The following is a 15,109-nucleotide window of genomic DNA, read 5'->3' on the forward strand; positions in this document are numbered from 1 at the left end:
TACGCTTGTTTGGTCCGCTTTTGGTGCGCACCCGAGTGCGATTGCTGCTTTCAGACCTGACCAAACGAACCGCACCAAAGAGGGAAACGAACTCTAGTACGATTCAACCGAACTAAATGAGTCAGGTGTGAAAGCACCCTAAAAGGTCGTCTGGGGTTTGTTACATGTGAACTCTGGTTCAGTTCACTGCTGATGTGAATACAGTTGTACTAAACCGCTATTAATGACGTATGATTTGATAAAAATATGTGTTTGTGTGTGTTTCACTCATTTTCCTGATGAGCTGTAAATCTCATCTCCGCTCATCTTCAGCGTTCTTTAGAGCATTTGCAGTACATTCGCAGCAGATAGACGCAAGTGCCATTTACGTCATTACGTTCAAAAACAAAAACATGAATGTGAGGTGAGCAACTTCTGTATGAGTTTCTTTGTTCTGCTGAACACAAAAGAAGATATTTTGAAGAATGTTTGTAACAAAGCAGATAGAGCAACCATTCACTACCATAGTAAAAAATTACTATGCTCCGCAGATCAAAGAAACTCATACAGGTTTGGAACAACATGAGGGTGAGTAAATGATGGCAGAAATTTTATTTAATCTCTTTAATCTTCTCTAAATTACACAACTGTGCCAATAGGTGGCAGTATAGAACCAAATATAACTGACAGGGTGCTGTATTTATTTAGCCGATCCACCTAAGATAGTTCATATTGTCCTAGATTAGAGAGAGCGACACCCTTTGTGATCGCTATCATTTGTGCAGTGTTGCGTACATTAAGTAATTAACTTAATTAATGTTAAATGCTTGAATATGATTATTTAATAAGTGTTGTATCTGTTATTGTTAAGTTCTGCCTGCGTGGCTCATCACAGTTTCATTACCACAATAGCGTTCGGTTTGATATTAAACTTATTGCTTATTAAAACTAAATTTGATGTCACTCGATCTACTAAAACCTTTGTTTGGATCATCGTTGTGAATCGTATCAAGTGTAGTCTTTGACAAAAATGTGATTTTTCTCAACTTTTTGTTTAAAATGTTGCCTTTCTTTATGAAACTTCCCACATTCAGCAGTACATAAAAAAGGATGCACAAAGCTATAGTAAAATGTTTTTACAATTAAAGTACAGTTAAAGGTATATTTCAATAATAAAACGTATCTCTACATTAGTAGTATACTGAAAAGTGCAAAAATAGTATAAATAGTCAACTATAAGTATATGTTATGTTCACTTAAAGAAAACGTACAAGTATACTTGCAGTACAAACTACTAAACTACTATTTACTGAGAGTACACTTCAAAGTGTACTTTAGTAAACAACAAAATTACTACTTGTACTAAAATAGTAAACTACTAGTATACTCATAAGTTCACGTGTAGTACAGATGCAGTACAAATGAAAACCTAGTTTTAAGGTTACTACTGTTACACTTATTGTGCACTTAAATGGTATACCCTTATATACTTAAAGTGGGCCAATTTAGTGCCAAGCGGTATTGAAATAGTAGACTTACAAGTTTACTGCTACAGTGATATTAGTATACGTGCTACATAAGTCTATGAAGGTACTACAGGGAATCTGCTTACACACACTACTGCTCTGATTTTTTTGGGCAGCAGGTGACCTGAAAGGTTTTTATTTTACTTTCTACTCTATCTTATATATACTTTTATTATGCAGCACAACAGTTTTCAACATTGATAACAAGAAATGTAGGATCATGTTACACTGAAGCCTTGGGTAATGGCTATATAAAAAGCCATTATGTAGCTTTATTAGTGGTGTTAGCTAAGGCAAGTGTCACTGTTATGTTACTTTGAATTAAGGCTTCTCTGGCTTAAAGTTTGTTAGTGCATAGTTCACAATATCACAGTGGCAATATTGAGGCATTAGTGTAATTGCATCTTCACGACAATGGCAGAAATCAATAGGAACTGTTCCTTGCTTCATGGATCTTTTTCTGCTAACATCTCTAAATGTTTTTCATTAGAATTTCAGGGTGTTGTTCAAGATTCGTGTTGTTGGGGGATCTGCATCTTATAGCTACTTAAATCCTCAAGATGGCCGGCCACTTTATCACCCTGCAGTGGACAGGTAATAATGTGTGTCTGTGTGTGTGTGTGTGTGTGCCCTTGTTTATATTACATTTTTATTACATTTATTGCGGGGTCCCCATAAGCATAGTAAAACCTGAGATTACCTACATTGAAGTGGTCCCCACTTTTCAAAACGCTTATAAATCATACAGGATGAGTTTTTTTTTTTGGAGAAAGTAAAAATGCAGAATGTTTCCTGTGATGGGTAGGCTTAGGGGCTGGCGCAGTGTAGGGGGATAGAAAATACGGTTTGTCATTATACAAACCATTACGCCTATGGAGAGTCCCCACAAAGATAGTGAACCATGTGTGTGTATGTGTGTGTGTGTGTGTGTGTGTGTGTGTGTGTGTGTGTGTGTGTGTGTGTGTGTGTGTGTGTGTGTGTTGTGTGTGTGTGTGTGTGTGTGTGTGTGTGTGTGCGTGTGCGTGTGCGTGTGTGTGTACACATCCATACATGGATCAGAACTGAGTGTGAGCAAATTTTATCTTTCTCAGAGGTGCCAGTAACAGCAATTCAGTTCAGATGACATTTCGAAACTGGCATAACAGGTTCTGACATAAGCATTACATTTTTTCTCTTAATATATCAAATGAAACACATTCAGTTCAGCTTTATTTATTATTTATTGTTAGCACAGCTTCATAGTGCACTATTTACAGGTACAGTCATATTGAATTTATAATGCATTTTTTTATCTAAACATCAAAAGAAAACCTCTAAACTGCTTCCAATGTTTATCACCCTCATAAAATGCATACAGCCCTTAAGGTTTTTTTTTAATCACACTTGGTTCAGTTATGACATCAGCCCTCGAAACCATACAATACTGTCAGCTGCGTTTTTAAAGATGACACTAATCTCATAATCATCTTAACGTTTTCTTACACACATTCCTGTAGAAATTCTCATGATGATCCGTAGCGGCTCCTGACCATAAATTAGGATAGGGAAGTTTTTGATAAAAATTTTGTAAGATTTATATTCTTATTGATGAACACATGCAGACATAGCGGTTGCGTTTACATGGACCATAATAATCAGATTGTAATCGGGCTAGTAGCACAATCAGAATAAAAATCACATGTCTCATTTCAATCAGAATAAATTGGCCTGATCTGATTAAAATTACAGTCGAATTGTAAGGGGTGGTTTATTCCGTTTGTCATCCGATCGAGAGGACATGTAGCCTAAACACTCCAGACCGAAGCTTGTGATATAACACATTAACTTAACGCTTCATTTCGCATTTGCTTTTGTTGCGAGGTTGCATTATTCAGCCTGAGGGTAGCGCTCTAATATTGATTGGCAGACTGTAGTGACACATGACAAATGCATAGATGCTAGCGTAGAATTGCCTTAATGTAGTATTTATTGCCTCAGATTTCTTTTTTATATTACAGGTTTTGAAGGAATTCTAGGGAGGAAAATAATGTTGTCTGTTCTCAGAACAAACATAAAACAAACTCAACAGAATTACTGTATAGAAAAGCTATTCACATGAGCATGTTTGAACTATAAAAAAGGGTTTATACTGTAATTAATTTTATACTCTACTCCACATGGGAAGAACAAACATGCCAAATAGTTACTGACTTAATGCAGACACATAAGCAGATTCATCCTGTCTTGGTCTGGGGTGAGGTTAATGCTAGATATTGTGAATATAAGATATCTTACATTATACGCCTTAAAATAGTGTTGGAAATCCAAATAAATATATGCAGAATGCTGAACATATTTGAGCGGAATATTTACAATCATTGATTCAGTTTATATAGAGGTTTATGTTTTGGATGACTGGACCTAATTGTGCGGGCAGGGGTGTAGATATGATTGAGGTCAGAAATATACAGGAGACCATGGAGGATTTTGAATGTGATGAGATGTACCTTCGCCCTGTCCCAAATGGCATACTTTATGTGCACTTTTGGTCTTTTGGACTTACTATAACTGCTACATGCACGTGTCTTTAAGTCCATGAGCCTGTAGGGTGTGCCATTTATCCTTTAGGGTTTCAGAAGGGTGCTTGCGAGCACTCCCTTTGCGGTCGATATGCACGCTTTTGCGGAGCCCGCACTGAAGCGAGCTACAAAGCCAATTCTTCCCGAGAATGTCGTTACATCACGAGAGATCGGACTTGTAGGAAGACCGCAGGTGTTTTGGGTGACATTTGTGGCAGGGCCTATTGCATGCGGAAACAAAGGGGTAACCAAAATAATCTGCATAAAGCAAAGTTAATGTGGGAGGATTTTTTGGTAGGTGTGAGGACCCTGGCTGTGGAGTTCCAAATATGTTGGAAGGTAATTAGTGTTGTGGTGGGTAAGCCAAAATAAGAGAGAAATACAGTAGTCTAGGCAGGTCTCAGCATCATTGATATTTAAGAACAGGTGTAAAGCAATATTCAGGAGATGCAAAATGGCAGATTTTGTAAGTGATGAGATATGAGGAGAGAAAGAGAGGGAAGAATCAAAATGATGCCACGGCTTTAACAGTGGTGGAAGATCGAACTAGGAAATGTTTAATTTAGTATGTAATATCATCTTAGAGTGTATCTGCATCTTGTGCTCCACACCGCCACTTTGTTTTGCACTGAGGAGCCGAGCTAAAACTCGGCCGCCTGAAGTGGTACAGCAATTCATATTTTTCACGTGTCGTCACACGCTTATAGTGCTCTGTCTGTGGGAAAATGCCCGGAGGGCAAAACATGGCTTTTCTCCATTGACGACCTGTCATTTTTCCAGGTTTGTAGTCAGAATTAATGCAGTAAGGCAATGATATTAAAGCAGCACTTGGCAACTTTTGCTCTCGGGGTCCCCCTACAGTTGGGAAAAAATAATGTCCTCTACTACTGTCGTAAGCTCTGTCATCCTACAACAGGGGATGCCATCGCGCGTGCATTTGTTGGCATGACAACCCTGATAGCCCTGAGCTAGTAATGCGCGGGTCGTCTCATAACCCGCGGACCCCGTATGTCTATTTAATGGTCGCGGGTGCGGGGCGGGTTGTAAAAATATATACAGTGATGCGGGACGGGCTAAATAAGTTCATAAAAGCGTCCCCGCGGGTTGGTGCAGCACTAACAGTTCCCCTGAACACTGCAGGAGGAGTTCACATGCAGGTGTTCTTCTGGCGGCGCGTGTGAAATGTCTTCATCCCAGGTATAGTCAGTGGCATATGTTTCAGCATGTCATATGAATATAATTTCATGGGTTTTATTTTTTTCAAACGCCAAATAATCACGATGCTCACATTTACAAGCAGCACAAAAACATTCACATCACAGCACAAATGATAGAAAAATAGTTTTCACAGCACAAATGCTTTGAAAACTAAACATAAGAAAAACGAAAGTGATGAAGACAACTGTATTCATTTTTGGCACCTCTTTCATAATTATTAACTAGCAACACGGGTACGTGGCTGCAGCTTGAAGACGCAAGCGTATGGCAGCTCGGACCCAAATTAAACCATGTGAACAGAGACCAGCAGGGTAACAGGGAGAGAGGTCCAAGCAATTGAACCAAGTGTGAAAGCACCCTTATAATTTCCTGGGTTGTAAAAGAGACAGAGTTTGAAATAAATGTCCTCCTTCCCTACCACAAAACCCTTGCTCTAAGGGGGAAAAAAAATCTAGCTGCATCGATTGGTTTATGCCTAAGCTGTTCGAGACTTTACTTTAATAAAGGAAATTCATTAACAATGACTTATTTAAAATCCCTAAGGGAAAAATTCCTCCGGAAGCAAGGCCACTGAAAAGGTGTCAAGAAATCAGATAGCAACACCCTAGAAATGAATTCTTAGAAATCATATAGCAAAAATAATAATAATAAAAGTTTACCTTTCTTTGTTAGATTATCCTTATTTTTGAAACTGTATTATTAAAGCAGATCACTATCTTGCTTGAATTTTCATCATGCTCTGATGCTGCTGCTAAAACTATCAAATATGAGGTCAAATATTATTCAAACATGGTTATGGTTATGCAGTGGCTTTGTAACATTTATTTGGAAACCAGAAATCAAAAAGAAAGCAAGAGTGTAAGATTGAACTTTGCTGAGAATGTTCTCTTTTCCGTGTTCTTCTAAAAATGTGTATGCCTGTGCTTTTGTGTATCTGTGAGAAACCGTCTTTAACACAATCCCTTTGGCGTGGTCTTTATCTCCCCAGAGCTCTAAAGCTGTGCGGCTCAGGTGGACCACCACATGTCAAGCTCATTGTTGAGTGGGAACACAGAATCAAAGACTGGTAATGTAATCTTTAATTTCCTTCTGAATACATGCGAAAATGCTGAGAATACTATTTGCACGTCCTCTTAAAGCACACAAAGCCAACAAAACAGGCCTTGATGGTTAAATGACCTAGGGATTCTGTGTGTTTGTGTGCAGTCTGTTTGGTAATATCCAGGAGGAGGTGGTGAAGGACTCGGAAAGCGTCCGTGCTCAACAACAACACCATGTTCAGCAGCACAGCTGCACCCTGGATGAGTGCTTTGAGCTGTACACCAAAGAAGAACAAGTAAAAACACACATTTTATACTGAATATTAGCAGCAGAACGCAATGGAAAAACACAATCAAGCATAAAGGACAACTCCGGTGAAAAATGACCCTAGGGGTAATTAACAGATGGTTAGCGAGTTTCCATAAAAATCGAAAAAATAGTAAAAAAATCGTAAAGAGTTTTATCTCTAAAAACAGATTCGCTTATAACGCTTGTCTATGGGGCACAGGGTAAATTAAATCGCTAGTTAATACCACTAACAAGGCTCAAAATAGCCTCACACTAACACGGCAGCATAATGAGGGTCTACATGCAAACCGAAGCATTGAGAACTTTGTAAGTGTACAAACAATTTAATAAGAAGATACTTTATAGACAGTACATACGTGTATAAATACAGTAGCTATCATGGGAGAAAAACATTGGACATTTTTATTTATTTATTTTCTCTGCTGCGTTCAGTTCTTTCTTCTGGAAACAACGGACCATATGAGATTCCAATTTACAGTTCATCACTTAGCACAGCGTTCGTGGCTCGACTTGTCTGTCTTTATAAAGTATCTTCTTATTAAACTGTTTGTTCACTTACAAAGTTCTCAATGCTTCGGTTTGCTTGTAGGGACCCTCATTATGCTACTGTGTTAGTGTGAGGCTACTTTAAGCCTTGTTAGTGGTATTAACTAGAGATTTAATTTTACTACTAATTTTACTAATTTTCAGGCTGGGTTTACCCAGTCTAATAAATAATATTATTAAATGAAAATAAGTCTTGAAGAGCTAGGCAAGGTTAAATGGCATATTTTGAGCTAATTTTATTAATATTGCTTTATATATTACTGTAGAAACCTAAACTTTTTTAGTGAACTCTTTTTTTTTTCTGCGTTTGTTTTTTTGTCTTTAAGCAGCCTTTATTGTCTATATTATGCCTTTATTGTGAATGTGATTATAAATAATATGCTTTTGTGTTCTGCTGCTAGTGTTTGCCAGTGATTCTATGATTTTCTGGGATCGGGAAATGGCTGAAATGGTTATATGAAATGGTTCCCAAGATGCACAAAAGCATTAACCTGGCGTCCGTCATTCTTTCCGACAACAAAGCACCTGAACACAACAAGCTCGCAATCACAACTTCTGAAGTGGGAAGTAGGAAAGTTCCGATAGCACCTGAAGACAGCAATATTAACAGCAGACTAACAGGTCTTTGAGGGTCAGAATTCTAGCTGATAGACAGGTGTTCAAATACTTATTTGCAGCTGTATCATACAAATAAATAGTTAAAAAATCATATTGTGATTTCTTTTTTTAAGTTTATGTCTCTCACAGTGGACATGAACCTAAGATGACCATTTCAGACCCCTCCATGATTTCTAAGTGGGAAAACTTGCAAAATAGCAGGGTGTTCAAATACATTATATATATATATATATATATATATATATATATATATATATATATATATATATATATATATATATATATATATATATATATATATATATATATATATATATATATATATATATATATATATATATATATATATACACACATATATATATACACACACACATATATATATATATATATATATATATATATATATACATATACATATATATACACACACACACACACATATACAAGCACTGTTCTCCCTCTCTTCAAGTAACTTTTATTATTTCAGCTAAACATGAAAAACAGCTGAGACCTGGACATATTCTGGAACACAGTATGATGTTGTTCTTTGATTTTGAGCAACTATAACAGTAACATTTGCTCTAGCAGCAGGTGTTTCTTTATTTTTGAAATAGAACAAATATAGGAAAATATTAATAATGGCAAAAGTATTGTACTTTTCATATTGCAATGGATCAGGAAGAATCACATGCATATGGTGCTAGAGGACTAAACCAGCATAACTGCTTCTGTGAAAAACTAAAGGGTGTGTCTTGCTCATTTCCATAGCCTGAAAACATTTAGGGCCAGATTTACTAAACAGGGCATATTAGCATGAGTCCCAAAAAAATTGCCAATAGGAGACAAAAGTTCAGCTGCAAAAATAACTGTCCATGCCTTTTCAGCACTTATTTATCACTGCATGTCTTTAGTAAATCCTGACAGTAGTTTTTAACAGAAAAAGAGTGTTTGCCTGGAGCAAGCTGTTAGCAAATCTTGCCCATGGTGACCACTGGCTGTCAAGCTCCAAAAACTCAAAAAAGCAGCATAAAAATGGTCCATAAAGAATGTGCAAAAAGTTTAAGTCTAATATTGTCATTCAGTAGCTTTGTGTCAAAAACAGACAAAATGTCAGTCATTTATTCACTGAAAATTTTGCTTTCAAATATAATTTGCACTCATTTTTCATTGGCAATAAACCTATTAGTTTGAAAATATGTACATTCATAGATTGTCTTAATATAGGGAGAAGAGATGTTCTGTATCTCTTACCATTGGAGAAAGAATAACGGCTAACTTGGATCACATGCGGCACCTATCAGCCTTATAGTAATGACAATGGCGTCAGTACCCGCCGTTCAAAGATTTGTGACAGTCAGTTACATTTTACATTTATCAGTTTCTTGTGGATTAGCATGTTGGTCTTGTGAATAAATATTCTATTTTTGGTGTTATATCGCTAGTAAAGGTACAGAAGGACAACATTGTTTGTGTATCACCTGTCAGTGATTTTTTTATATTTTCATTAAACATCATACAATATAACACAATAATTAAATTATTCATTTTCCATATAAGAGGACCTGGCTAACTATTTAACAAACCTATCTGAGATATGGAGAAAAAAACAAGCAAACATGTCAGTTATATGCATGTGATATGTCACTGGCATAATAATTTGGAACACTGTGTATATTATATAATGTATATATATATAACGATTTAATAATAATAATAATAATATATTTATTTTGTATAGCGCCTTTAAAAGCAGGTTTCTCAAAGCACTTTACAGACAGCATAAAAATAAAAATAAAAAATAAAAACATAACAGCAAATGAAAACACAATGTAAGTACAAGCAAATAAGCACATAAAATCAAGTTCATGTAAAAGCAATCCTGAAATAAAATGTTTTAAGAAGAGATTTAAAAGTCACTAATGAATTTGCTTCCCTGATATCGGCCGGGAGAGAATTCCGGAGCATAAACAGAAAATGCTCGGTCACCCCACGTATGAAGCCGCGTCTTCGGGACAACCAAAAGACCACTCTGAGAGGAGCGCAGATTGCGACGTGATGTGTATGGGATTAATAAATCAGTTAAATACTCAGGTGCCAGATTGTGCAGAGATTTATAAGCCAGCATAAGGATTTTAAAATCAATACGGTACCTAACAGGTAGCCAGTGCAGGGACTCCAAGACCGGAGTTATATGGTCCCTGGCTCTGACCCCAGACAGTAATATAGCTGCTGAATTTTGGAGATATTGTAATTTATCCAGTGATGATTTAGATACACCAGCTAGAAGACCGTTGCAGTAGTCAATCCGCGTAAAAACAAACGAGTTAATCAACTTTTCAGCTACTGAAAAGGATAACATTGGACGTAACCTAGCTATGTTTCTGAGGTGATAAAATTATGTCTTAACCGTATTCTGGATAAACGGCTCAAATGAACCCAGATTTAATCATCATTTTAACAGTGTTGTTCAGTAAAACCATATGATTACTTGCTCGTTGTTATTATATACTGTATACACCATTTTAAAGGCTATTCTTCACTTAGGTCAATTTTTATTAGCACAAAAATCATACAATTACTTGATTTAATCATCAAAATATTATACCGAATACTCGATTACCAAAATAATCATTAGTGACAGCACTAGATTAGTGCTGAACAGAAACATTTCACCTAGTTTTGCAGTTTTACATTTAATGACTTTCAGTCTTCTGCTCACCACGGCTGCATTTATTTGCTCAAAAATACAATAAAAACAGTAATATTGTGAAATATTATTACAATTTAAAATGTTTTATATTTTAATATATTTTAAAATGTAATTTATCGGAGTGATGCAAAAATGACGTAATACATGACTGTAAAAAGTCACAAAATGTAAATCTGCAAAAGCAGTCATATATTTCTTTATTGAAGATTTCGTAAAAATGATGTTAAAATATGTCTCATCATGTTCTCATGAACCCAATATCTTAATGTGATCATCAAATCATCATATGAGAATGATGTCTGAAGGATTATGTGACACTGAGGACTAGTAATGATGCTGAAAATTCAGCTTTGATCACAGGAATAAATTATATTTGAAAAAATATTATTTCACAATATTACTGTTTTTACTGTATTTTTGAGCAAATAAATGCAGACACTTCTTTCAAAAACATCATACACATCTTACTGACACCAAACTGATGAGAATTTGATAATATTAGCATTTATATATTTTAATAAAACAACTTCTAGTAAGTTGCGATCAATAAAAATCTGTCAGGCCCTTTCGTTTAGCCCCAAAATAACTCAAATAATCTATCCTTGAGATGTATATCCTAATTTTTCATCCATGTTTACTTAGCTGGCCCCTGACGATGCATGGAAGTGCCCTCACTGTAAGCAGCTGCAGCAGGGCATGGTGCAGATGAGCTTGTGGACCCTCCCAGACATCCTCATCCTTCACCTCAAACGCTTCCGACAGGTGGGAGAGCGGCGCAACAAGCTCTCCACGCTGGTCCACTTCCCCCTCATGGGCCTTGCTATGGGCCGTCATGTGGTCAAGCGGAGCAACTGCGTCCGTCCTCCGCACGGCTGGAAACAACAGGCCCACCAAAGGCCTGAAGCCAGCCGACACACACTGGACTTCCTCTACGACCTGTACGCTGTGTGTAACCATCATGGAGGCATGCATGGAGGCCACTACACAGGTACGCAAGCAAAGAAGAAAAATTTCAACAATGATCTAAAATGTGCATTTTAGGTAACCTGATGTGACTAAAATTGATACTTGTTAATTGACCGATTTTCAAGTTTGCTTTGTATTGTTACGATATATCAGTAGTATTATTAACAGAACAGTTGTTGTACTGAAAAAAAAATCTAAATTAAATAAAAAACTAAAATCATTTATTTTAAATGCTACAAGAACAAATGTATGCATTACAACATTGTAATGTGAAGTATGAAAAATGGATATTCATTTGGAATTTTGTTAAAAATGACCTGTAACAGTGTTATCAGATTATTGGTATTTTTAAAGATCAAACTGAAGTGAACGTTAGAGGATAGCAAAGGTAATCTAAATTTAAAAATAAAAATATAGCTGCTAGCAGCAATTATCAGTGTTCAAGCACTTGAAGGCAGTTAAGCACATTCATTAAAAGGTATGTTTTATTTAGCAAAACTTTAGATCATAAATGGAAAAGACCATTTAAAGCAAATACGGGAAATTTACTAAGGAAATATATAATTTTTTAAGCTTATTAACAGTTATAGCCCCACCTAAAGCCCAATCTCCATAAAAGTTTGCATGCCTCTTTAGAATTGCGTTCCCCATGTGCTCACCTAATGTGGCAAAGTTTAGGAGTGAAGGCTTTTGGGTACAATTGGCCACACCACATTTTCTAAGCTACCCTGTTATGGCTATTCAAAAGTTAATTTATTTTTTTTAATCTATAGGACTACTTCACGAAAGTAGTATTATCAAATACAATCCCTTTGACCACATCCACAAATCACATGTGTCCAATATGATGGGGTTGTTTTTAAGTGTTGCACATGGTGGGATCTCAGTCGAATTTTTGGAATAATTATGAGGAAAGAACACTTGAAAATTCTTCAGAAATTCGCAATATCTTCTAGATCCAGGTACCAGGGAGAGGATTCACATTTCAGAGAAATAATGACCCCAAACCTCAGCTCCAGCTATTTAGGCAGGGTCCTTGCGTCAGATGATGTAAGGCAATGGTCGGGTCACTTCCGTCCATCTGACTGCAACTCAAACAACTCGAGAAAGTTGTAAGGCCATGAAAAAAGGTGGCCAAGTGACACGAGACAGCTCATGATGTTCACCCAGGAGGAATGGGAAAAAATATTCCACCCTCATTTCTGCACAAACTGCTTTATAGAACAGGCAGAATTTGCCAAATATAGTAGCCATTAGAGAAGAAACTTTGATGAAGCTGAAATCATGTGGATACTTCAAAGAACAAGCCAAAATTCAAGCTATTTTACGTGAGAATTATGTGCTAAATAATTTACACTGCAAACCCCCTTTCTTAATAATGAATCGAGATGGGGGAAAATATCATAAGACTGAGAGTAGTTTTTTTGGGGGTTTTTTTGTGGCAAACATTTTTTATTCTCGTTTTAGAACATCATAATCTTCAGGAAGCTGAAACTTCAAAGCATTTCAGAAGCATTTTAACTAAGCTGATCTTTGAACTAGTTACTCTTATAACCCTGCATTGTGAAACTGTGAATATCATTGACTTTATTAATAGCTTATGATATTCCTCATTTGTACACCACTTCGTATCATTTTAAATCTACATTAAATGCACACTTCTCTTCAAAGGTTTGGGGTTAGTATGATTTTCTTTGACAGAAATGAATACTTTTATTTAGCAAGGATGCATTAAATTGATCAAAAGTGACAGTAAAGACTTTTACTTTGTTACAAAAAATTATAATAATAATTCAAATAAATGCTGTTCTTTCTATTTATTAAAGGATCCTTAAAAAATTGTCACCATTTCCAACTGAAAATCATCATATTAGAGTGATTTCTGAAGGATAATGTGGCACTGAAGACTGGAGTAATGATGTTGAAAATACAGCTTTGATCACAGGAATAAATGATATGTTAAAATATATTTAAAAAGAAAACAGTTATCTTTAAAATGCAATAATATTTGACAATATTCCTGTTTTTACTGTATTTTTTATGAAGCCTTGGTGAGCATAAGAGACCCCAAACTTTTGAAACTTTTTTGTTAAATTTATGCTTATGCATACATTTGTTTTGTAAAAATGTACCTTGTTTTATTTATGCTTAGCAGTATTTGTATGCATGTTCATGCAAAGTTTTAAAATGAAAACATGCCATGGTCCAAATTATTCTGGCCCCCGGTGCAAGTATATACTTGAGCATGAAGCAGACTGCATTCTGAATATAATGAATCTCTGTTTTGAGCAGCTTACTGCAGGAACTCCGTTGATGGTCTGTGGTATGCCTACGATGACAGTACAGTTGAGCCGGTGCCTGAGGGAGACGTGTGCACTCGTGGTGCTTATATCCTGTTCTATCAGAGACGTGATGCCATTCCACCCTGGTCAGCTAACTGCTCGTTACAAGGTGAACATGCTCATATCTGCATTAATGTATATCCTCATAACAAGGGCAAACAAGCAGAAAACATACTAACGAGTGCATTATCAAGATAATACAAGAAAATTCTTTAAAAATAGTAGCATAGTTTTGGGAAGTAGACAATTTCAGCCTGTCCGACGTAAATGGTAATAATTAATAAATGGACTGCATTTATACTGTGGGGTAAAAAAGTACTTAGTTAGCCACCAATTGTGCAAGTTCTCCCACGTAAAAAGACGAAAGAGGCCTGTAATTTTCATCATAGGTACACTTCAAATATGAGAGACAGAATGAGAAGAAAAAATCCAGAAAATCACATGATTTTTAAAGAATTTATTTGCATATTATGGTGGTAAATAAGTATTTGGTCACCTACAAAAAAAGAACGATTTCTGGCTCTCACAGACCTGTAGCTTCTTCTTTAAGAGGCTCCTCTGTCCTCGTTACCTGTATTAATGGCACCTGCTTGAACTCGTTATCAGTATAAAAGACACCTGTCCACAACCTCAAACAGTCAGACTCTAAACTTCACTACGGCCAAGACCAAAGAGCTGTCAAAGGACACCAGAAACAAAATTGTAGACCTGCACCGGGCTGGGAAGACTGAATCTGCAATAGGTAAGCAGCTTGGTGTGAAGAAATCAGCTGTGGGAGCAATTATTAGAAAATGGAAGGCATACAAGATGACTGATAATCTCCCTCGACCTGGGGCTCCACGCAAGATCTCACCCTGTGGGGTCAAAATGATCACAAGAACGGTGAGGAAAAATCCCAGAACCACATGGGGGGACCTAGTGAATGGCCTGCAGAGAGCTGGGACCAAAGTAACAAAGTCTCCCATCAGTAACACACTATGCCGCCAGGGAGTCAAATCATGTAGGGCCAGATGTATCCCCCTTCTTAAGGCCCCTGCTTAATGTCATGGTCAGTTGAAACCAAAATGGAACTTTTTGGTAAAAACTCAACTTGTAGTGTTTGGAGGAGAAAGGATACTGAGTTGCACCATGCCTACTGTGAAGCATTGGGGTGGAAACATCATGCTTTGGGGCTGTTTTTCTGCAAAGGGACCAGGACAACTGATCCGTGTAAAGGAAAGAATGAATAGGGCCATGCATTGTGAGATTTTGAGTAAAAAACCTCCTTCCATCAGCAGGGGCATTGAAGATGAA

General features: G+C 36.6%; 1 protein-coding gene across 1 annotated transcript in view; it reads left to right on the plus strand.

Annotated features, from left to right (window-relative positions):
- Positions 1-15,109, plus strand: part of usp43b (ubiquitin specific peptidase 43b) — a 98,901-nt gene that overhangs the window by 71,501 nt on the left and 12,291 nt on the right. Inside the window, exons 9-13 of the mRNA XM_067459072.1 lie at positions 1,996-2,099; positions 6,270-6,347; positions 6,488-6,617; positions 11,151-11,496; positions 13,767-13,925. Of these exons, the coding sequence (XP_067315173.1) occupies positions 1,996-2,099; positions 6,270-6,347; positions 6,488-6,617; positions 11,151-11,496; positions 13,767-13,925 (817 nt within the window). The remainder of the gene's footprint in view (positions 1-1,995; positions 2,100-6,269; positions 6,348-6,487; positions 6,618-11,150; positions 11,497-13,766; positions 13,926-15,109) is intronic.

The sequence above is a fragment of the Pseudorasbora parva genome, chromosome 2 (assembly GCF_024679245.1).
Source record: "Pseudorasbora parva isolate DD20220531a chromosome 2, ASM2467924v1, whole genome shotgun sequence".
In the NCBI taxonomy this organism is placed as follows: Eukaryota; Metazoa; Chordata; class Actinopteri; order Cypriniformes; family Gobionidae; genus Pseudorasbora; species Pseudorasbora parva.